The 24,362-nt window shown below is 44.8% G+C and overlaps 2 protein-coding genes across 2 annotated transcripts in view; one reads left to right on the plus strand and one right to left on the minus strand.

The window, feature by feature from the left end:
• The window catches only part of LOC149445491 (uncharacterized), a 28,790-nt gene extending 26,760 nt beyond the window's left edge, over positions 1-2,030 (minus strand). Inside the window, exon 1 of the mRNA XM_089653803.1 lies at positions 793-2,030. Coding sequence (XP_089509929.1) covers positions 793-1,975 — 1,183 coding nt within the window. The 5' untranslated portion in view covers positions 1,976-2,030. The remainder of the gene's footprint in view (positions 1-792) is intronic.
• The window catches only part of LOC149445490 (uncharacterized), an 82,564-nt gene that overhangs the window by 44,341 nt on the left and 13,861 nt on the right, over positions 1-24,362 (plus strand). The window lies entirely within an intron of this gene.

Below are 24,362 nucleotides of genomic sequence, written 5' to 3' on the forward strand. Positions count from 1 at the left end.
GCCAAAGGAATCAGAGTATGAAATAAAGTATGCCCAATATTCGTCATGGCCGGGCGAATGTCACTCACATTCTTCAAACTTTTTTTTTTTTCTTTTACTAAACCTCTAAGTGTTTGTGAAAGCTTCCACCATAAATATACTCAGCCAATGAAAGGCGATGACTCCATATTTATTACAGGTACTTCTATAGCACTGTCCATTTATACATAAATTGTTCATTCCCATCAGTCCCCGCCCCCGAGGAGCGTACAATGTAAGGTCCCTAACTCACATTCATACATACACATACTAGGGGACAATAAAGACAGGAGCCAATAAACCTACCAGCATGTCTTTGGCATGTGGGAAGAAACCGGAGTACCTGGAGGAGACCCATGCAGGCACAGGGAGAACATGCAAACTCCAGGCAGGTGGTGCCATGGTTGGGATTCAAACTAATGACCCGAGTACTGCCAGGCAAAAGGGCTAACCACTGAGCTGCTATCAATAGCCAACCCGGTCCCACACTTCATCCATGTCTTTGGGGACCTCTGATCTCCTTATCAACTGTTTCTTCCATGATGAAGATCAGCCATGGAGTATATCTGAGGTGTATATCAGGGTGTGCTTCTTCCCCACATGAGAGCTGGGATGTCCAGCAACATTCATCTAGAAGACATTTCCTGCACTCAGGGCACTAATACACCTCCAGGATTGTGTGGGACCCCTGATGTACAGGAAGACAGGACAGTGAGGAACATTTCCCTCACTCAGGACAGGAAAGTGGCTTCTCCCTCGTGTGACATCTCTGATGTTTGTAAAGATTGGACTTCACTGAAAAACATTTCCCACACTCACAACAGGCATACGGCTTCTCCCCCGTGTGAGATCTCTGATGTGTGTAAAGATTGGATTTCTGTGAAAAACATTTCCCACACTCAGGACAAGCATATGGCTTCTCCCCCGTGTGAGATCTTTGATGTGCGTGAAGATTAGACTTCTCTGAAAAACATTTCCCACATTCAGGACAGGAAAATGGTTTCTCCCCCGTGTGCAATCTCTGATGAATACGAAGACTGGACTTATCAGAAAAACATTTCCCGCACTCAGAACAGGAAAGTGGCTTCTCCCCTGTGTGAGTTCTCTGATGACTGTAAACATGGAACCTCAGTGAAAAACATTTCCCGCACTCAGGACAGGCATATGGCTTCTCCCCCGTGTGAAATCTCTGATGTCTGTAAAGACTGGACTTGTCTGAAAAACATTTCCCACACTCTGCACAGGAATATGGCTTTTCCCCTGTGTGAGATCTCTGATGTCTGTAAAGATCAGACTTCTCTGAGAAACATTTTCTACACTTAGGACAGATATAAGGTCTTTTCCCTGTGTGAGATCTTTGATGCTTAACAAGATCTGATTTTGCTACAAAACATTTCCCACACTCAGGACAAGAAAATGGCTTCTCCCCCTTGTGAGATCTCTGATGTCTGGAAAGATTGCACTTCTGTGAAAAACATTTCCCGCACTCAGGACAGGAATGTGGCTTCTCTCCTGTGTGAGATGTTTTATGCTCATTAAGACGACATTTAAAACGGAAACATTTCCCGCACTCAGGACAGGAATACGGCTTCTCCCCCCTGTGAGTTCTTTTATGCACATTAAGATGGGATTTATAACAGAAACATTTCCCGCACTCAGGACAGGAGAAGTTCTTCCCTGTTGGAAGGGCGGCCCGGTCCCACACAGTCTGAGGTTCCTCAGGATACGAGGAATCCGATGGTCCATCTACACTGGGTGGTGCCGGATGGACATTGGAGGGAGCCGGGTTTTCTCCTGGTCTATACTGTGTGATGTCCTCATCTTCTACTTTCCAGTCTGGAGACAAAGTGAGACAATCCTCGGAGGTTTTCCTCATCTCCCGGCCATGGACTAAAATACAAAGAGGATTACTAGACAGGAGCTGATTGGTTCCCCCAAACCAGGACTCCGCCCACATCAGGCAGCTTGGTCTCTGAGGAGCTTACAATTCCACCCTCAAGGGAACTAGGAAATGGCTCCTCTGATCTCCTACCAGGTCATTTCTTTATTCATGGACCTTAGTCAGAGAGTGAGGAAACAACCAGAACTGTCTTTTATAGGAGGGACAGTGATGAGGGGATTATAGGACGAGGGTCCCCACCCCCTCTATCACTCATCGCCATCTTCCCAACACAAGAAGTACTGCACTTCCTTATTTAGTCCATGATTTAGTCATGAAGAACAGCGGGGCTGAGCCCCACCAGAGGTCAGAGAGTGAGGATGGGGGGAGAACAACCAAGATGAAGACTGGACTGATCCTGAAGACCACCATCATTGGGGTATTGACTCCTCCCTCATTATCACTTTCTGTTTAAGGGTCCAAAGTTGGAGGATGTTATCACATTATTATCACCATGTAAAAGTCTGTGCTCCAATCACATCATCCGATATAAAATGTCCAGCTGGGAGGAAAAGGGTGGAAAATAATTAAGGCCTAAAGTGAAGGAAATGTGTATTTGCTCCCCTGCTGATGCTGAATGTTCGCCCCTCACACAGAAATGATCGGTCTAACAATGGAATGTTCGGTGTAACACTGAGAGACAGAATACAACAACAAATTCAGCAGAAATGCGTCTAACAAATGATGACGGATCTGCATGTTCATGAGGGAAAGAAGGATTTGATCCCCTTCACAAAACATGACTTAGTACTTGGTGGCAAATCCCTTGTTGGCAATCACAAAGGTCAGACGTTTCCTGGAGTTGGCCCCCAGGTTTGCACACATCTCAGGAGGGATTTTGGCCCACTCCTCTTGGCAGATCCTCTCCAAGTCATTAAGGTTTGGTGGCTGACATTTGGTAACTCAAACTTTCAGCTCCCTCCACAGATTTTCAATCGGATGAAGGTCTGGAGACTGGCTAGGCCACTCCAGGGCCTTAATGTGCTTCTTCTTGAGCCGCTCCTTTGTTGCCTTGGCCGTGTGTTTTGGGTCATTGTCATGCTGGAACACCCATCCACCACCCATTTTCAGTGCCCTGGCTGAGGGAAGAAGGTTCTCACCCAAGATTAGACGGTACATTGCCCCGTCCATCATCCCTTTGATGCGGTGCAGTTGTCCTGTCCCCTTAGCAGAAACCCCCCACCCAAAGCAGAATGTTTCCACCACCACGTTTCACAGTTGGGATGGTGTTCTTGGGGTCATAGGCAGCATTCCTCCTCCTCCAAACACGGCGAGTTGAGTTGATGCCAAAGAGCTGGATTTTGGTCTCATCTGACCACAACACTTCCCACCAGTCCTCCTCTGCATCATTCAGATGTTCAGTGGCAGACTTCAGACGGGCCTGGACATGGGCTTTCTTGAGCAGAGGGACCTTGCGGGCACTGCAGGATTTCAGTCCTTGTCGGCGTAGTGTGTTACCAATTGTTTTCTTGGTGACGGTGGTCCCAGCTGCCTGGAGATCATTGACAAGATCCTCACGTGTAGTTCTGGGATGATTCCTCACTGTTCTCATGATCATTGACACCCCACGAGGTGAGATCTTGCATGGTGCACCAGACCTAGGGAGACTGACACTTGTTTTGTGTTTCTTCCATTTGTGAATGATTGCCCCAACTGTTGTCACCTTCTCACCAAGCTGCTTGGCCATAGTTTGGTAGCCCAGTCCAGACTTGTGTAGGTCTACCATCTTGTCCCTGACATCCTTGGACAGCTCTTTGGACTTTGCCATGGTGGAGAGTTTGGAATCTGATGATTTGATTTCTCCTGTGGACAGGTGTCTTTTATACAGGTAACACAATGAGATTAGCAGCACTCCCTTTAAGAGACTGCTTCTAATCTCAGCTTGTTACCTGTATGAGAGACACCTGGGAGCAAGAAATCCTGCTGAATGATAGGGGATCAAATCCTTCTTTCCCTCATGAACATGCAGATCCGTCATCATTTGTTAGACGCATTTCTGCTGAATTTGTTGTTGTATTCTGTCTCTCAGTGTTACACCGAACATTCCATTGTTAGACCGATCATTTCTGTGTGAGGGGTGAACATTCCATTGTTAGACCGATCATTTCTGTGTGAGGGGCGAACATTCAGCATCAGCCGGGGAGCAAATATGCATTTCCTTCACTATATGTAATGTACAACTTACCATATAGGATACAAAAGTTAGGACTAAACAGTATTAGTTTTAATTTTTCAGGATTTCTTCTATATTCATCTGGTGATCTAGCCAGTAAATCTGTTTTATAAAAACTCTACAGCAGAATGTATCAGTTCCAGGGATGAGGCAGACCATTTACCACTGACAGGGGGCTTACAATGATCAGCTTTTATTTATTCATGTAAAACTTTTAACCCAAAAGGAAAAAATTCTGTTTGATGAAACTGATTATGAAGTGTGAGCTGGAGTTTGGCTTCAATTAGTTACTGTTTTTAAATCTGCTAATACATCTAACACTCCCCTCCCCCAGACTGACTGCTGCTGTCTCCACAGTGGGGGTGCTGTGATAGGGGGTGTGTGTTTTACTGGCCAGATCACCAGGTGAAAACAGGGAAAAAAGTCAAAGAAAAGGAATGCAGCCGCCACACCCAATGATTGGTAAGCTGCAATATGGGACATTTGTGGTTTAATATCCCTTTAGTTTGGTTGGTGAAATCTCATCCTATGTCCAGTGATAGCAGTGACATCTACTGGCCACAGTGAGACATCACAAGACAACCTAAACTTAGGGAGAAACCAAGTGAAGAACTATACAATCAGCCTGAGCCAAGTACAGCCCAGCCACAAACTAAACCCACATAGTACCTCTATTCAGGACAAGGGGGGCCACACTAATAAATAGTGTAAGGATCACATCAAATTGGTGTTTAGTAATCAGAGATCACTTACAGGGGTTGTAACCCTCAGACATGGAATATGAACAAACATATCCCTCTACAGTGTGTACTTGTCTCACTCCAGAGCAATAAGAGCCATTTCTGTCTGCTGTCTCCTTCCTCTGCGATCAGCAGCTGAGTCACTTCTGACAAGTCTTCCTGACACCAAGAGAAGAAATGTGAAAGGGGAGAAGCTCCAGCACACAGCCTGTGATTGACAGCCTCAGCTCTGTTCCTGTGTGAAAGGGGTGTGTAACTTCCCTCCAATCATCTTTCAGAGCTCACCTCACTGAGCTCTGCAGAATGTGACTTTATCTCTCTGTCTCTTTTTTCTGACTTCTCAGACAATCTGTTTACATTCTGGGCTTTGAACAGTTGTAGAGAAGATTGCTACAGATAAAAAGGTGCAACATACGTAGGATTTGTTTTATCTCTGTGTATCACCTGAGGCCAGTCACTGCACTGGGTATATGGAGGGATTACAACCACTTTAAATGTCTACTGTAGACAAGTTGCAGAGATCCCACACCGCTGCCTCCCATCTCCTGAGACTGCACTCAGTGACTTGGGTCTGAGACACTACAGACATATCCCTCCACCCGGCACAGCCAGCAGATAACAGAGCAAGGAACCCTGGGAGAAATGTTCTGTCAGAGATCTTACTAGACCCGGGCATGGGGAAGAAGTACCAAATCACACACCCCAGGTGCCTAGGTCTAGTAACGTCTATGGTGAAAATGAACATTTTGCTGCCAGCTGAACCCCAGAACCTCCATAAATCCAGTCTAGATACATAAATTGTGTCTGCAGCACAGAGAAGGAAGATTATCCGAGAGAAATCCAGGAATACAGGACGGGGAACACAGCTCAGGAAAGTGACCAGGGGATTACAGGCTGATATCACCCAGTCCCCGCCCTACTCTGGACCAATCAGTGAGCAGTATGGGTGGAGGAATGGATTTAGTGTTCATGACCCACCTGTGCTGATCTCTGTAGGAGTGTCCTCCTCTATAAATGTCCCCGTTATTCCATCCTCCTCCATAGACTGCTGATCATCCCTCACATACGCCTCTTCTTCTTCTGCTTTCACCTCAAATTCTATATCGATTGGATCTCCACTCTAAACCAAGGAAATGAGAGAAAATATCATCTGTAAAATTTAAGGTCACATACAAATTCCACATATCATCTCCACAAGTCCATGTTCTAGATGCTCAATCCCACCAACCTTGCAACAATGAGGGATGGTGTGACCTTCCTGTGTGGAATCCCGGGAATACAGAGGACGGGGACATCTCTCTGGTGGGTTCCCATGACTGGATCCATCTGTAGGAAACACACACACTGACTGAATCCATTGTTTCTATGTGTTCATCAGATGATGGGGGATCTAGGTGGATCCTCCGTACTGCTCTCTCCTTTACAATAAAGTCTCCTCTTACCCGGTGATGTGAGGGGCGGCTGATTGTCCATCATGACGTCCTTGTAGAGATCCTTGTGTCCTTCTAAATACTCCCACTCCTCCATGGAGAAATAGACAGTGACACCCTGACACCTTATAGGAACCTGACACACACAATGATACAGTCACCATCCAGACACATCCCTTGTCTGTTACTGGAGAATGTCCCAGAATTCCCGGCACCGCTCACCTCTCCTGTCAGCAGCTCAGTGATCTCTCTGGTGACTTCTAGAATCTTCTGTGTCTTCTGTCTTGTAGGGATCAGGGATGGAGGTGGGGGGATGGTGATGGGATTCTGGATTCTCGAGGATCTTGTGGTCATACGATGAGATCTCCTTCTGGTGTCATTGTCGGTAGATTTCTTCATGACTCCTGTACAGTTCTGTGTGATACAAAGATAAGTCTCACTCTCCCATAATCCCTCACTTCTATGGTCAGCTCTAGATTTATTCTCCAGGGATTGGCCACAATGTGCGGACTCAGCAAAGGACAGACATCTCCATCCAATGATACGATGACAATGGGGTCAGATTTATAGCTCCTTCTAGAAGTCATATAATAGTCACTAATGGTTTACTAGTAAGGCTCACTGACCCACCAGGAAATGTCACCCATGGATTTAGTGGTCAGTGGGCGTGGCATGCTGGTAATCATGGGTCTCTCTGATTGGACTAAAGCTGAGATTGTTCTCTTCTATAACCAATGCCGCCATCTTGTGCTATAACCAAATCTCATAGAGTCCGGACACTTTATGTATTCATAGTACTTGTGTGGATGTCGTTATTGATTACAGAACATCAGAAGACTTCAAGTGACTCTGAATCCCTCCCAGTGTACAGCCGAGTCAGAGTTAACCCCTTCATTACACTCACCTCTCCAGTCAGCAGGCTGAGGATCTCCAGGGTGAGCTTCAATATCGTCTCATTCCGGGGAAATTCCTTCCTTACAATCTTCACAAAACCCAAAGTCTGCTGATTGTCCATCATGACGTCCTTGTAGAGATCCTTGTGTCCTTCTAAATACTCCCACTCCTCCATGGAGAAATAGACAGTGACACCCTGACACCTTATAGGAACCTGACACACACAATGATACAGTCACCATCCAGACACATCCCTTGTCTGTTACTGGAGAATGTCCCAGAATTCCCGGCACCGCTCACCTCTCCTGTCAGCTGATGGACCATCATGGTGGTCAGTTCCAGAATCTTCTGCTCTTTCTCCCTCTCAGCTATCAGAGAATGAGATGGAGGCACCATGGTGAGGCTCTGGGTTCTGCTCCATCCTCCTGAGATTGGCTCCCCACTAGACTTCTTCTTTACAACATAATCCTACAGATCAGGAGAAAAATAAAACAATATCAACCACCTGACATCATCTAAATGTGTGCAAAAATAAAATGGTCTATTGACCAGAATAGACAAGAGTGATGTCATGTGACCTCCCAGAATCCTCCTCACCTCTCCGGTCAGGTCGGTGTTTTATTAATAGAGATGAGAGTGATGTCATGTGACCTCCCAGAATCCTCCTCACCTCTCCGGTCAGGTCGGTGTTTTATTAATAGAGATGAGAGTGATGTCATGTGACCTCCCAGAATCCTCACCTCTCCGGTCAGGTCTGTGTTTTATTAATAGAGATCAGAGTGATGTCATGTGACCTCCCAGAATCCTCCTCACCTCTCCGGTCAGCAGGTAGATGATCTCCAGGGTGAGGTTTAGTATCTTCTCAGTCATGTGACTCCGGTCCTCCTCCATCCTCATTGGTGCCATCATGTGATCTATACAGGTCTCCTTGTAGACGGATAACTTTGGGAAATGAAAGTAAGAATGATTTGGATGGTATTGGTCACACAATAATAGGATGTGGATGTGAGGGGGGAATAGGAGGGTTGCTGGACATTGAAGAACTACTCCCCCCATGGGAAGACATTTAGTTTGGACTGTTTAGTGTTTGATGCATATTTGAGGTCCCGGGACCCTCTTGTCTTCCAGATCAGAAATCCCCTTTTCTCTGTTGGGTTTGTTTGGTCTCTGAACTGGTTTTGATGAGTTTTAGATCTGCAGACAAGGAATTATAAATACGATCCTTCCTATGACTTGTTTGCTCTGAGGCAGTGCTGTGAGGTCAATGTCGGATCATCATGAGGTCCAGGAAGGGGAACTTGCTGACTTTTGGCCTAAGTTGCTGGAAAATCAGTCACCTGCTGAGCGACATATCAGACTGGATGTCGCTCCACTTCCTTAAACTGAACCTCTCCAAAACCGAGCTCCTAGTCTTCCCCCCAGCCTGACACCATCCCCCATTGACTTCTCTATCACATCGAATAACGCCACCATCAAACCCGCCCCGCAGGCCAGAGTACTTGGTGTAATTCTGGACTCAAACCTATTCTTCCAGCCCCAAGTCCAATCTTTAACAAACTCGTGCAGACTCCACCTCCGCAACATTGCCAAAATCCACACGTTCCTAATCCCAGAAACCACTAAACAGCTCATCCACTCCCTTATCATATCACGACTCGACTACTGCAACTCCCTCCTCACTGGCCTGCCTCGCCGCTGGCTATCCCCGCTTCAGTCCATCCTGAATACGGCTGCCAGACTCAGTCACCTTTCCAACCGCTCTGTCTCCGCCACCCCCCTCTGCCAATCCCTCCACTGGCTTCCGATTGCGCAACGGATCAAATTCAAAATCCTAACGCTGACGTACAAAGCTGTCCACCATACTGCCCCGAACTACATCACTGACCTAATATCCAAGTACCGCCCAACACGCACACTCCGCTCCTCACAAGACCTCCTTCTCTCTAGTTCCCTGGTCTCCTCCTCCCATGCCCACCTCCAGGACTTCTCCAGGGTGTCTCCCATCCGCTGGAACTCCCTGCCCCAACCCATCAGATTATCACCTACTCTCCTCTCCTTTAGGCGCACCCTGAAAACCCATCTCTTCAGGGAAGCCTACCCCACCCCCTGCTAACTTGCCGACCTCCTCCACTCTTCCCACCACTCCATCCCCCACAGCTATCTACTCCTGTGCCACATCCCCTCCCTCCTAGATTGTAAGCTCGAAAGAGCAGGGCCCTCGATCCCCTCATGTTTTGCATTGTATTGGTATTGTTCTGTCACATGTTCTGTCCCCCTTTGTAATGTACAGCGCTGAGCGAACTATTGGCGCTTTATAAATACTGTATAATAATAATAATAATAATAATAATAATAATAAATAATAATATTTTTGCTATGGATTCATGGACTACACCATCACTGATGTCTAAACCAGCTACTAATCGAGTGAATGCATAGGTCTCTTTCTGAAACTTGAAAGCTAGCTTGTATTGACAACTTTTAGCTAAGGGGATCGAAAAATGACTGTTATCGATTTCCAAAACAAAAAACACTTTGGATTCGGCCTTTAAATGTAACTTGATATTAGAATGATCAGGAACAACTGCTTTGTTATTTGTGATATGTTTATTCAGTGTCCTGAAGTCAACTGACAAGGAATATGAATTGTCAGCATTTTTGATAGGCCAAATACAGTTATTTACCACTGATTGTGTTTTCTTTAAAATGCCAAGTTGTACAAACTCTTGAATAATGGCAGAAAGTGTTCCTATTGATTCTTGTGGTAACTCATACTGATTAAGGGGTATAGGATCTTTTCCCTCAATATTCAATTCTGTATCTTTCAAAGTTCCTATGTCATTTGTAAATTTTGACCACAAACTTGGAAAACGTTGTACCAATTCTTGTAAAGCACAATTACCATCAATATCAGGCCATTTTTGTGCTGTAGACATTTTAGAGTTGAAGCCAACATCACTGTATATAGAAGGATCCATTAACATTGATTTGGGCCTAGATGGATTCCTCCAAATAACTTTGGTCATAATATCAATAATCCACTTCTGCTTATTGATAAAATCAATGCCAAGAATATTCTCGGTGGCATTACTATACCAAATATCAATGTTAGTTTTCACTAGCCCAGGTACATGTTACATTAGGCACCTGTCTAGCAGTGGAATGACCTGTATTATTAAAACCTTTTATTTTACACATGGGTGAATTTGGTTTCACAGGTACGTTTTCTCTGGTAAGGCTAATCTCAGATCCACTGTCAATCAGAAATGTAATCTTTTTACCATTTAGTAAACCTTGTATAAATGGTCTTCCATTGTCATCCAATACAATTGGAGCGACAAATTCTAACGATATTGGGGATGAATGTGGACGTGATTCTATTTTTGGAACTGGTAATAAACCATTTGTGTCTGTGACAGCCCTTCTCACCATGTTGTCAGAATAGTTGTTGCCAGGGCTGAACTAACAACTCATGGGGCCCCCAGGCAAAAGGGGATCATGGGGCCCCTGTGTCCTTGCCCAAACTCAAAAAAGTCTATGAAAAAGGTACCAGGGGCATCTCATGGGGCCCCCTACCGACCCCGAGCCCTCGGGCAGTGCCCGAGTTTCCAAATGGTCAGTCCGCCCCCTGGTTGTTTCTAGTCAAATTATGAATTTGTTTAACTGTTGAGGCATAAGGCAATTCAGTTAAACTTTTATCATTACACAACACAGCAGGTTGTACAAAAGCTGTTTTTTCACTTTTTATTTCCATTTTCTTTATTTGTGAGTCAATTTTAAACTTCCAACAATTCCGTCTGATATGACCTTGTTTATGACAGTGAAAGTATGTGGTGTACTCTGTATGGCTCACTTGCTTGCATCTGTCGTTGTCATTCTTACTGGGACTTGTGGTTCCTGGCATAACTGCAGTCTGACTGTTGTTGTCACTTTGAATCACAGCTACCTCGTAAGTGAGATTGCTATTTTTCAATTTTCTCCGGATTCTGTCAATGAAACTTACTATGTCGTTCAGATTTTGTTTTTCCTCGGCTATGACAACTGTCACTGGGTCAAGATACTTGAATTTCTTTACAAAAGCTTTGATCATCGCTGAGTCTTCCTCATTTTCTACTCCAAATATAATTTTATATGCTTTGGAAAACTTATTTTTAAACTCAAAAGGGTCTTCGTCAGCAGTAGTCTGAAGTAAGTCGAGCATTTCTACAGAAGGTACGTCTTCACCTGTTGAACATAACAGCAATTGTCGCAGTCTGTCTGTCGTGTCATTATGTTTTTTCTGATATTTTTCGTTCACAACAGAATTTTTAATTCGAGACATACATTTAATTGGTAGCCACAACGGAAATAAATAATTTATGTCATGATTTGAAAGCTGATGGCATTTGACATGCATTTCATACATTTCCATGTTGCTGTATATATCTTTATCTGAATCATAAGCAGGGATGTCTTTTAAAACTTTCATTCATTGATTATGTATTTGCAACTTAAGTTTTGCAGTTTTACATAACAATTCTTTATGTTTACTTTGTGTTTCGTCATCAGAGTCAATATCCGAACTTTCAGAGATATCGGACAGTCGTGGCTCTGATCTTGGATCACTCTGTTTGTCATCTGTGTTTATCATGGCAACCTGTTTACTGTCATTCTGCAGTCTTAACAAAAGATTTGTCTTTGAGTCAATTTGTTCCTCAAGATTCTCTATGTAATTACAAAAAATGTCACAGTTTGGGCAACTAAGAGCATCTTGAGACAAATCTTCATGCTTTTCTGTATTCTGTACAGTGCTACATTCTGTCTGTTTTAATGTACAAGCTTTTTTAACAGATAAATCAACATTCAAAATCATTTTGTTGAATATTCTCACTAAATTTAAGATGTTAGATATCTTTTTACGTTGTCTGTGCACAGTAAATCTAGATTTATCTATCTGAATATTGGCCTGTAAACATTCGTTATACATATAGTGCCATAGCTGACTGTCTTCAGGATATAAAGAAACATCTTTAAACTCTAGCTTGCTTTCATTAACTAAGTCATCAATAAATTCCATAATTGTTACTCACCGTAATCAGAAGATTTTCTCGTTTGACCCGGCTCAGTCACTGGACCTCTCGTCCACGTCTGTTTAATCGCCTTTTCTGCTAGGTTCTTTTCACCGTGTTTTTCCCAAGACTTGACAATGACAGAATTGTGCGTTCTCCCCCTGATCAAGGAATGGAAAACCGGAGAAAAAACTTTGGCGGAGGCTGGCTCACCAAAATGTTGGATTTTAGACACATACAATACTTCTTTAGTGTCTTGAGGCGATTATGAATGAAAGAGCCATTGAAATAAAAAATGAAGTGTGATTTTATTCTATCACACAATGGTGTAAAATAACAATGTAAAGCGTATCATGAACAGTTCCATGTAGATAAAACTACTGTAAATATCAAGCAAACGTTTAAAGATAAGTCACCATTATTTGTCATGGCTGTCCTGGCCATGCGCTGTTCTCCATGTTCTTGTCCTTCTCATGTCTTTTTGGGAAGAAACCAGAAATAGATGGAAGTGATGATCTTGTCTTCAGTAAGCACCTGTTCCAGCTTTTCATACGTGTGTGTGCGTGTGTGACAAAATGTCAGTGTTAGTGTGTGAGTGTCTCCCGTCCTCTGTCCCTTATGGACCTTTTATGCAGAATGAGTGTGATAACGAGAGATTCTTAATACCGTGTATGGCATAGAAGGGAGGGGACGACACTCACAGAATGTTTTTGATGGACAGGAACATATGTATGCTGATGTACATAATATTGTAAGCCGATGATGTAACCTCAGCTATTTATATTTAAATGATAATATAACTTCAATGTATAATCACTAATCTATATATACATCAATATTAGAAACGTATACTAAATACACACAGATACTATTAAAATACATTATGTAATAGTAAGTCTATAATGAGTCCTCCTAATGCCTTTGACATTTTACTAGAGACTTCTAACCAGCTATGCCTAAATATAGTCTTCAGCTGGTTTAGCTGCTCTCAGCGAACTCATTCATATTTACTGTCTCAGCGAACTCATTCATATTTACTGTCTCAGCTTAACTTATATATCTTTTGGTCTCAGCTATAGCTATATCTCATCTATTTTACTGAAGAATTAAATATCATCGGTTTAAGGCGACAATTCACACATATTAATATTAATTATGATTAATCATAAAAAAACAAATATTTTGCAATCTTGCCATCAATATAAGTGCCGAATCATAATTTTGATTTCAAACAGCAGGAATTGAAGTTTTGGAAAAACAATGTGAGCAGCCACAGCCATGGCAAGGTTCTGGGTCTTAGAACAAGCCGCTAGTGAAAACGAAAGAGACAACAGTTCCAGACACTCAGTTGTATCTTATGTCTCAGATTCTTCACACATCTCTCCAGAATGTCAACTTCCTGTCACAGCAGCCAAAGTACTCCATCAAAGTCTCTTCTCTGCTCCTCCTGTACCTCAGGATGATTTGCCCTTATACAGTATTCTCCAATACATCAGACTGCAGCATCTCAGCCAGCCGCAGACACTGCTGTGTATTTAACAGACCTTCCATCATAATTTGACCTCCCAGCAAACACACCACTCTACAAACTAACATGCCAATGGACTCTAAGCCAGCTCTGGCATTGAATGCCTTAGCAGCAACATATGTTCCCAAGTCACTTCACGTAAGCCCACCAACCGTCACAACGAACTCTGTTCCACCTGCAATCATTCACCCAAAATCTGAAAACACGGACATGTCACAGCTTGCTAAATACATGCTCTGCAGAGGGCTTGTTAAGACAGGCCTCACCAAGTTTAATGACAAGCCTGAAAATGACAGAGGCTGGAAATCCACTTTTAAGGCCACAATGAGTGACCTAGACATCAATGTCACAGAGGAATTAGATCTACTCATCAGATGGCTAGGTCCCCAGTCCACTGAATGCATCAAGAGACTCAAAGCAGTTCATACTGACAACCCTGCTGCAGGCCTTAATGCTGCTTGGGGCAGACTTGAACATACCTTTGGCAGCCCAGAGGCCATTGAAGATGCTTTATTCAAAAGGTTGCAAAGCTTCCCAAGGATTGCTGCTAACGACAATCTAAAGTTTCAAGAAATCAGCGATGTTCTATTAGAGCTTGAACTTGCTAAGGCTGACATCAACTTACCTGGTCTCAGTTACCTTGACACCAACTTACCTGGTCTCAGTTACCTTGACACCTCTCATGGCATCAAATCTATTGTTCTAAAGCTACCATATGGACTAATGTTCTACCTGCACCTGCTACAGTTCTTGAAAAGACTGATCAAAGCAAGAGAATTGAGGACCCAAATCGCCAATGTCCAATACATAACAAACCACATCCACTTCAGAAATGTATCGGCTTCAGAAAGAAAACCCTCCAAGAACATAAGGAACTTTTGAAGAAATTTGGGTTTTGCTACAAATGCTGTGCCTCCACAGAACACTTTGCAAAGGACTGTAAAGCGATCATCAAATGTATAGAGTGTGTATGACCGTGATGACCATGTGCAAGATCTTCATCAATATTCGCACAACTCTACTACGCTCACAAACAATCTTCCTGAGGCAAGGAGGGGAGCGCCCAGATCAAGCAGCACCTTCCATCCCAGTGTTCTCTACATGTACAGAGGTCTGCAGAGAAGGATTCTGTGACAACTCCTGTGCAAAGATATGCTTGGTCCGTGTATACCCCAAAGGTCAACCTGAAAAGGCCATAGGACTGTGTACTATTCTGGAGGATCAGAGTAACAGATCTCTTACAAGAACACAGTTTTTTGAACTGTTGAACATAACTGGAGATGCTCTGCCTTATACTCTAAGCACTTGTTCCGGCACTACAGAAGTCTTAGGTAGGAGAGCCAGTGGTCTTGTAGTTGCTCCTCTGAATGACAATGTGGAAATATCTTTGCCCACTATCACTGAGTGCAACCAGATTCCAAGCATCAAAGAGGAGATCCCTACTCCTGAAGCTGCTTTTCACCATTCTCACTTAAGGCACATAGCCAACCAAATACCAGCCCTCGATGAAAGTGCCGATATCCTGCTGTTATCTGGTCAAGACATCCTAAGGGTGCACAAAGTTTGTTATCAAATCAACGGTCCACACAATGCACCATATGCTCAGCGTCTGGATCTAGGATGGGTCATCATAGGCAACGCCTGCCTAGACAAGGACAATAGGTCCTACTCAGTCGCTTCCTTTAAAACACATGTCCTGTCAAATGGACGAACAACTTGTTCGGAACAACGACCACATAAATATATTGTGAAAGAAAGACTGTTTAAAAAAGGTGCACAACAGCACATCATACAAGACAATAAGAAAGCTCTTAATCTCTGGGATGACAACATCGGCAACACAGTGTTCGAGGTAACCACTAAAGACAATGAGTTAGCAGCTACCACAGAAGACAAAGAATTCTTGAAAACCATGAGTAAAGAGTTCTACCAAGATGATTCCAACAGTTGGGTAGCACCTCTATCATTTCGTAGCGCAAGAAAGAGACTACCAAACAACAGGGTACATGGAGAATCTTAGTTTGTTTCTTTAAATCGCAGTTTGAACCAGAAGCCTGAGATGAAAAAGCACTTTGAGGACTTTATGCAGAAGGTGTTTGAGAGAGATCATGCTGAGCCTGCACCTCCCCTTAAGGAAGGAGAACAATGTTGGTATCTACCATGCTTTGGTGTCTACCATCCTCACAAGCCTGATCACATTAGGGTGGTCTTTGACTCAAGTGCTCATCATGAAGGTGTCTCCCTCAATGACAATCTTCTCACTGGGTCTAATCTTAACAACAATCTCATAGGAGTCTTACTTCGCTTCAGACAAGAGCCAATTGCTGTTATGTAAAAGTCTGCACTTGGGTAGGCCGGTGAGAAGAGAATTACAGTAGTCAAGGCGTGAGATGATGAGGGAGTGTACTAGAAGTTTGGTGGTGTCAAGGGTGAGGAAGGTACGAATCTTGGCAATGTTGCGGAGATGGAGCCTGCATGTGTTTGTGAGTGATTTGACATGCGGTTGGAAGGAAAGGTTAGAGTCAAGAATGACGCCAAGGACTTTGGCTTGCGGGGCGGGAGTGATAGTGGTGTTGTTGGTGATGATGGAAAGGATGGGGGGGGGTGTTGGCAGGGGGAAAGACGAGGAGCTCGGTTTTGGAGAGGTTGAGTTTGAGGAAATGGAGCGACATCCAGTCTGAGATGTCATTTAGGAGGTGAGTGATGCAGGCGGAGATAGTGGGGGTGAGGAGAGGGGTGGAGAGGTAGCTTTGGGTGTCGTCAGCGTAGAGGTGATAGTTGAAGCCGTGGGAGTGTATGAGTTTTCCCAGGGAGGAGGTGTAGATGGAGAAGAGAAGGGGCCCAAGGACAGAGCCTTGGGGGACCCCAACAGAGAGGGGGAGGGAGGGGGAGGTGGCACCATTGTAGGTGACACTGAAGGAGCGTCGGGATAGGTAGGATGAGAACCAGGAGAGAGCGGTATCTCTGATGCCAAGGGAGAGTAGTTTATTAAGGAGGAGGGGGTGGTCAACTGTGTCGAAGGCCGCAGAGAGGTCCAGGAGAAGGAGGACAGAGTAGTCGCCCTTGGCTTTGGCGTTTAGTAGGTCGTTAATGATTTTGAGGAGGGCAGTTTCAGTGGAGTGTAGGGGACGGAAGCCGGACTGTAGAGGGTCAAGGAGGTTATTGTCTGTAAGGTGGGAGCTTAGGCGATCGTAGACTATGCGCTCAAGGAGCTTGGAGGTGAGTGGCAGCAGGGAGATGGGTCTGAGGTTGTTGGGGTCCGCGGGATCCAGGGAGGGCTTTTTGAGGATGGGGGTGATATGCGCGTGCTTTAGGGGGGAGGGGAATGCGCCATTAGAGAGGGAGAGATTGAAGATGTGGGTGAGGGAGCGGATGAGGGAGGCGGGGGGTGACCGGAGGAGTTGAGAGGGGATAGGGTCCAGGGGGAAGGTAGTGAGGCGGGCTTCTGAGAGGACTTTGGCGACTTCCTCAGTAGTGACAGGGCTGAGGGAGTGCAGTGCAGGGGGGTTATGGTGGGTGGGGCCTTGGGAAAGGTGGGGGGCAGTGCGGTTGTGAGGGCAGAGGAGTGGGGAGATGAAGGGGTGACGGGGGTGGGGAGGCTAGGTGGGGAGGTAGATTGCAAGTTGTCGATGTCCTTATGGATAGCGTCAATCTTGTTGTGGAAATGGGTGGCAATCTCGTGGGCGGTGAGAGAGGTACTGAGTGGAGGAGGGGGGGAGAGAGCAGGGAGTTGAAGGTGGAGAAGAGTCGGCGGGGGCAGGAGGAGAGGGTGTTGATCAGGTTAACAAAGTAGGCCTGCTTGGTGGCGTGGAGGGAGGAGGTGTAGGTGAGAAATGCAGATTTGTAGAGGGAGAATGTATGAAGGGACCTGGTTTTGCACCACAGTCTCTCCAGTGCGCGACTGCAACATTTCTTGGTAGTCTGTCTCAGTCTCTGATATGAAAGACGGGACATTCTGGGTAGTCTGTCTCTCTCTGATATGAAGGACGGGACATTCTGGATAGTCTGTCTCTCTCTGATATGAAGGATGGGACATTCTGGGTAGTCTGTCTCGTTCTCTGATATGAAGGATGGGACATGCTGGGTAGTCTATCTCGGTCTTTGATATGAAGGATGTTACATTCTGGGTAGTCTGTCTCTCTGATGAGAAGGACAGGACATTCTGGGTAGTCTATAAACCATAAACAATGCTGCGCTACATTCATACTAATTTATGTGAATGTGGAATCCAACATCTCAAATCAAAATTGTGACAATAATAATGACAATATAAATCTATACGTACTTACTGATAATCAAAAATATCAAATAAATCACCCAAAAAGATGAAAAACACAAAACTGTATCTATACGTATGTGCATAAAAGAATACACATACATATAATTAAATCACACGTGCATATTGTGAAGTGAAAAAATAACCATAATAATGATACACGCAAAACTCAAAGTCCAAAAATAGAATGTTGAAGGTGAACAAAACAGTAAACGGTGTTTCCAAATAATACTGTAAGTGACCACAGGTGAAACAAATTGTGCAGGTATCTGGGTGTATATAGATCTTATGAATCCAACCACCTTCTGGATTAGCCTCTCACCTCATCCCTTCGACCCTTGCGGATCAAAGAGCAGTAATGGATCCCTCTCACAGATCCTCCAGGCACCAAAGCACTCCAAAACCGCTTTTCAAGATTTAATATTCCCACTCAGGCTCTTCTCCAGGAAAAGTTGAAATATCAATCTCTCAGAATGAGACAAAGGAATCCTCCCATAGTGTAGTATATTTATTATACCATAGGAACATATAATCTCTTATAAAAACGAACTTACGTAGCAGCCAGTCCACATGTGTGTCAGAATGTGGACTGGCTGCTACGTAAGTTCGTTTTTATAAGAGATTATATGTTCCTATGGTATAATAAATATACTACACTATGGGAGGATTCCTTTGTCTCATTCTGAGAGATTGATATTTCAACTTTTCCTGGAGAAGAGCCTGAGTGGGAATATTAAATCTTGAAAAGTGGTTTTGGAGTGCTTTGGTGCCTGGAGGATCTGTGAGAGGGATCCATTACTGCTCTTTGATCCGCAAGGGTCGAAGGGATGAGGTGAGAGGCTAATCCAGAAGGTGGTTGGATTCATAAGATCTATATACACCCAGATACCTGCACGATTTGTTTCACCTGTGGTCACTTACAGTATTATTTGGAAACACCGTTTACTGTTTTGTTCACCTTCAACATTCTATTTTTGGACTTTGAGTTTTGCGTGTATCATTCTTATGGTTATTTTTTCACTTCACAATATGCACGTGTGATTTAATTATATGTATGTGTATTCTTTTATGCACATACGTATAGATACAGTTTTGTGTTTTTCATCTTTTTGGGTGATTTATTTGATATTTTTGATTATCAGTAAGCACGTATAGATTTATATTGTCATTATTATTGTCACAATTTTGATTTGAGATGTTGGATTCCACATTCACATAAATTAGTTTGAATGTAGCGCAGCATTGTTTATGGTTTATATTCACTTGATCACTGGTATATGATTTAATGCTAGCAGCTTCTTTGGGGTTTATACATTTATTTATTTATTTTGGTTTAATTATTTTAAACACACATTTGGAGCGCAGGAGGGTCACACCACCATTCTGGGTAGTCTGTCTCTCTCTGATATGAAGGATGGGACATTCTGGGTAGTCTATCTCGGCCTTTGATATGAAGGATGGGACATTCTGGGTAGTCTATCTCGGCCTTTGATATGAAGGATGGGACATTCCGGGTAGTCTGTCTCGGTCTCTGATATTAAGGATGGAGCATTTTAGGTAGTCTGTCTCTCTCTGATATGAAGGACGGGACATGCTGGGTAGTCTGTCTCGGTCTCTGATATTAAGGATGGAGCATTTTAGGTAGTCTGTCTCTCTCTGATATGAAGGATGGGACATTCTGGGTAGTCTGTCTCTCTCTGATATGAAGGATGGGACATTCTGGGTAGTCTGTCTCGGTCTCTGATATTAAGGATGGAGCATTTTAGGTAGTCTGTCTCTCTCTGATATGAAGGACGGGACATGCTGGGTAGTGTGTCTCGGTCTCTTATATGAAGGATGGGACATGCTGGGTAGTCTGTCTCGATCTCTGATATGAAGGATTGGACATGCTGGGTAGTCTGTTTCTCTCTGATATGAAGGACAGGACATGCTGGGTAGTCTGTCTCTCTCTAATATGAAAGCCAGGACATTCTGGGTAGTCTGTCTCTCTCTGATATGAATGATGGGACATTCTGGGTAGTCTGTCTCTCTTTGATATGAAGGACGGGACATTCTGGGTAGTCTGTCTCGGTCTCTGATATGAAGGACAGGACATTCTGGGTAGTTTGTCTCTCTCTGATATGAAGGACGGGACATTCTGGGTAGTCTGTCTCTCTCTGATATGGAGGACGGGACATTCTGAGTAGTCTGTCTCTCTCTGATATGAAGGACGGAACATTCTGGGTAGTTTGTCTCTCTCTGATATGAAGGATGAACATTCTGGGTAGTCTGTCTCTCTCTGATATGAAGGACGGGACATTCTGGGTAGTCTGTCTCTCTCTGATATGGAGGATGCAATATTTTGGGTAGTCTTTCTCTCTGATATGAAGGACGGGACATTCTGGGTAGTCTGTCTCTCTTTGATATGAAGGACGGGACATTCTGGGTAGTTTGTCTCTCTCTGATATGAAGGACGGGACACTCTGGGAAGTCTGTCTCGGTCTTTGATATGAAGGATGGGAGATTCTGGGTAGTCTGTCTCAGTCTCTGATATGAAGGATTGAACATTCTGGGTAGTCTGTCTCTCTCTGATATGGAGGACGGGACATTCTGGGTAGTCTGTGTCTCTCTGATACGAAGGACGGAACATTCTGGGTAGTTTGTCTCTCTCTGATATGAAGGACGAACTTTCTGGGTAGTCTGTCTCTCTCTGATATGAAGGATGGGACATTCTGGGTAGTCTGTCTCTCTCTGATATGGAGGATGCAATATTCTGGGTAGTCTTTCTCTCTGATATGAAGGACGGGACATTCTGGGTAGTCTGTCTCTCTTTGATATGAAGGACGGGACATTCTGGGTAGTCTGTCTCGGTCTTTGATACGAAGGATGGGACATTCTGGGTAGTTTGTCTCTCTCTGATATGAAGGACGGGACACTCTGGGAAGTCTGTCTCGGTCTTTGATATGAAGGACGGGAAATTCTGGGTAGTCTGTCTCGGTCTCTGATATGAAGGATTGAACATTCTGGGTAGTCTGTCTCTCTCTGATATGGAGGACGGGACATTCTGGGTAGTCTGTCTCTCTCTGATATGAAGGATGGGACATTCTGGGTAGTCTGTCTCTCTCTGATATGAAGGACGGAACATTCTGGGTAGTTTGTCTCTCCTTGATATGAAGGACGGGACATTCTGGGTAGTCTGTCTCTCTCTGATATGGAGGATGCAATATTCTGGGTAGTCTTTCTCTCTGATATGAAGGACGGGACATTCTGGGTAGTCTGTCTCTCTCTGATATGAAGGAAGGACATTATGGGTAGTGTGTCAGATTTTAGAAGTCTCTGTTTTATTATGCATTTTGTTTTATCTTGTGTTCTGTGTCTTTAAGACTTTTCTATCTGTAGTAAAATATCTTTTTTAAACAGTTGGTTGCATGAGAGTTAGGTTTATTGTTTCTTACATTTTTTAGTTCTTTTTGAACTTCCCTGGTATCTCTATAAGGTAGATACAATGCAGGGATGGTTATTAGGAGACATTTCTTGGGGCTGCAGTTCCTCTGAACTCCACAAGATGGTGATCTCATTTCTACTACCCAGACAGGACTTCTCTATGGAATACGGACAGGAAGTGATGTCAGGAACAGACAGGAAGTGATCTGGAATAAAGATAAGACGTTCCCTTTGGTCTGAAGGAGATCGGAGACGTTGCTGGACATGGCAGTAGAGGAGGTAATTATTATTATACAGGATTTATGGCGCCAACAGTTTGCTCAGCGCTTTACAATATAACGAGAGACAATACACCAACAATACAGATCAATACAAGAGGGATAGGAGGGCCCTGCTCCTTGGAGCTTACAATCTAGAAGGGAGGGGCTAGTGGTACAAAAGGTAGTAACTGTGGGGGATGGACTGGTAGGAGGAGTAGAAGATTCCAGTATTAGCTGAGGGCAGGAGAGGCTTCCCTGAAGAGATAGGTTTTCAGGATCACCTAAAAGTGAACAGAGTAGGTGATAGTCTGATAAACTGGGGGAGAGAGTTCCAGAGTATAGGGAAGCTCTGGAGAAGTCCTGGAGATGAGCATGGGAGGAGGAGACAAGGGAGCTAGATAGTAGGAGGTCTTGCGAGGAGCGGAGAGGACGGTTTGGGTGATATTTAGAGACAAGATCGGTGATGTAATTTGGAGCAGAGTTATACATAGCTTCGTATGTTATTGTTAGTGTTTTGAATTTTATCAATTGGGAAATGGGAAGCCAGTGGAGGGATTGGCAGAGAGGGGTGGAGGACACTGAATGGAGACCAGTGGAGGGATTGGCATAGAGGGGTGGAGGACACTGAGTGGAGGCCAGTGGAGGGATTGGCAGAGAGGGGTGGAGGACACTGAGTGGAGGCCAGTGGAGGGATTGGCAAAGAGGGGTGGAGGATACTGGGTGAAGGCCAGTGGAGGGATTGACAGAGAGGGATGGCAGATATGGAGTGGTTAGTAAGGTGGACGAGTCTGGCAGCAATATTCATGATAGACTGAAGAGGGGATAGCCTGCGATGAGGTCAACCAATGAGGAGGGAGTTACAATAGTCAAGGCGAGATATAACAAGGGAGTGAATAAATTGCTTAGTGGTTTCCGAGGTTAGGAACGGGCGTATCTTGGAGATGTTGCGGAGGTGAAGTCTACAAGATTTGGACAGTTATTGGATTTGGGAGTGAAAGGAAAAATGGGAGTCTAGGATTACACCTAGTACCCTGGCATGAGGGAAGGGACTGATGGTTGTATTATTGATCTTTATGGAGAAGTCAGGGGAGGGGGCACAGGCTGGAGGGAATACTAAGAGCTCAGTTTTGGAAAGATTGAGTTTGAGGAAGTGGAGTGACATCCATGCCAATATGTCACTTAGTAGGTTAGTAATGCGAGAAGAGACTGAAGAGGTGAGGAGGAGACTGAAGGGGTGAGGTGAGGAGGAGACTGAAGGGGTGAGGTGAGGGGTAGAAAGATAGATTTGTGTGTCATCGGCATAGAGATGGTACTTAAAGCCATGGGAGTTTATCAAGTGACCAAGGAAGGAGGTGTAGATGGAGAAGAGAAGGGGTCCAAGGACAGAGCCTTGAGGGACCCCTACAGAGAGAGGGAGTGAAGAGGAGGAGGCAGGGTTATCGGTAACACTGAAGGAGCGCTGCGATAGGTAGGAGGAGAACCAGGAGAGAGCAGAGTCTTGGAGGCCAAGAGAGTGTAGTTTTTTTAGGAGGAGGGGGTCAAGTAGTAAGAGTACAAAGTAGTGGCTATTGGCTGGGATGAGTACGGAGTAGTGGCCATTGGTTGGGATGAGTATGGAGTAGTGGCCATTGGTTGGGATGAGTATGGAGTAGTGGCCATCGGTTGGGATGAGTATGGAGTAGTGGCCATTGGTTGGGATGAGTGCGGAGTAGTGGCCATTGGTTGGGAGGAGTGCGGAGTAGTGGCCATTGGTTGGGAGGAGTGCGGAGTAGTGGCCATTGGTTGGGAGGAGTGCGGAGTAGTGGCCATTGGTTGGGAGGAGTGCGGAGTAGCGGCCATTGGTTGGGAGGAGTGCGGAGTAGCGGCCATTGGTTGGAAGGAGTACGGAGTAGCGATCATTGGTTGGGATGAGTACGGAGTAGTGGCCATTGGTTGGGATGAGTACGGAGTAGTGGCCATTGGTTGGGATGAGTACGGAGTAGTGGCCATTGGTTGGGATGAGTACGGAGTAGTGGCCATTGGTTGGGATGAGTACGGAGTAGTGGCCATTGGTTGGGATGAGTACGTAGTAGTGGCCATTGGTTGGGATGAGTACGTAGTAGTGGCCATTGGTTGGGATGAGTACGTAGTAGTGGCCATTGGTTGGGAGGAGTATGGAGTAGTGGCCATTGGCTGGGATTAGTATGGAGTAGCGGCCATTGGTTGGGATTTGTACAGAGTAGCGGCCATTGGTTGGGATGAGTACGGAGTAGTGGCCATTGGTTGGGATGAGTACGGAGTAGTGGCCATTGGTTGGGATGAGTACGGAGTAGTGGCCATTGGTTGGGATGAGTACAGAGTAGTGGCCATTGGTTGGGATGAGTACGGAGTAGTGGCCATTGGTTGGGATGAGTATGGAGTAGTGGCCATTGGTTGGGATTAGTATGGAGTAGCGGCCATTGGTTGGGATTTGTACAGAGTAGTGGCCATTGGTTGGGATGAGTACGGAGTAGTGGCCATTGGTTTTAGCAGTTAGTAGATCATTAGTGAGTTTCAGTAGTCCGGTTTCAGTGAAGTGTAGTGAGTGAAAGCCAGACTGTAAAGGGTGAAGAAGGTTGTTGTCGGTGAGGTGGGAGCTCAGGCGATTGTAGACT

The sequence above is a fragment of the Staurois parvus genome, unplaced genomic scaffold (genome assembly GCF_062004578.1).
Source record: "Staurois parvus isolate SC_StPar_1 unplaced genomic scaffold, SC_StPar_1.0 ptg000720l, whole genome shotgun sequence".
In the NCBI taxonomy this organism is placed as follows: domain Eukaryota; kingdom Metazoa; phylum Chordata; class Amphibia; order Anura; family Ranidae; genus Staurois; species Staurois parvus.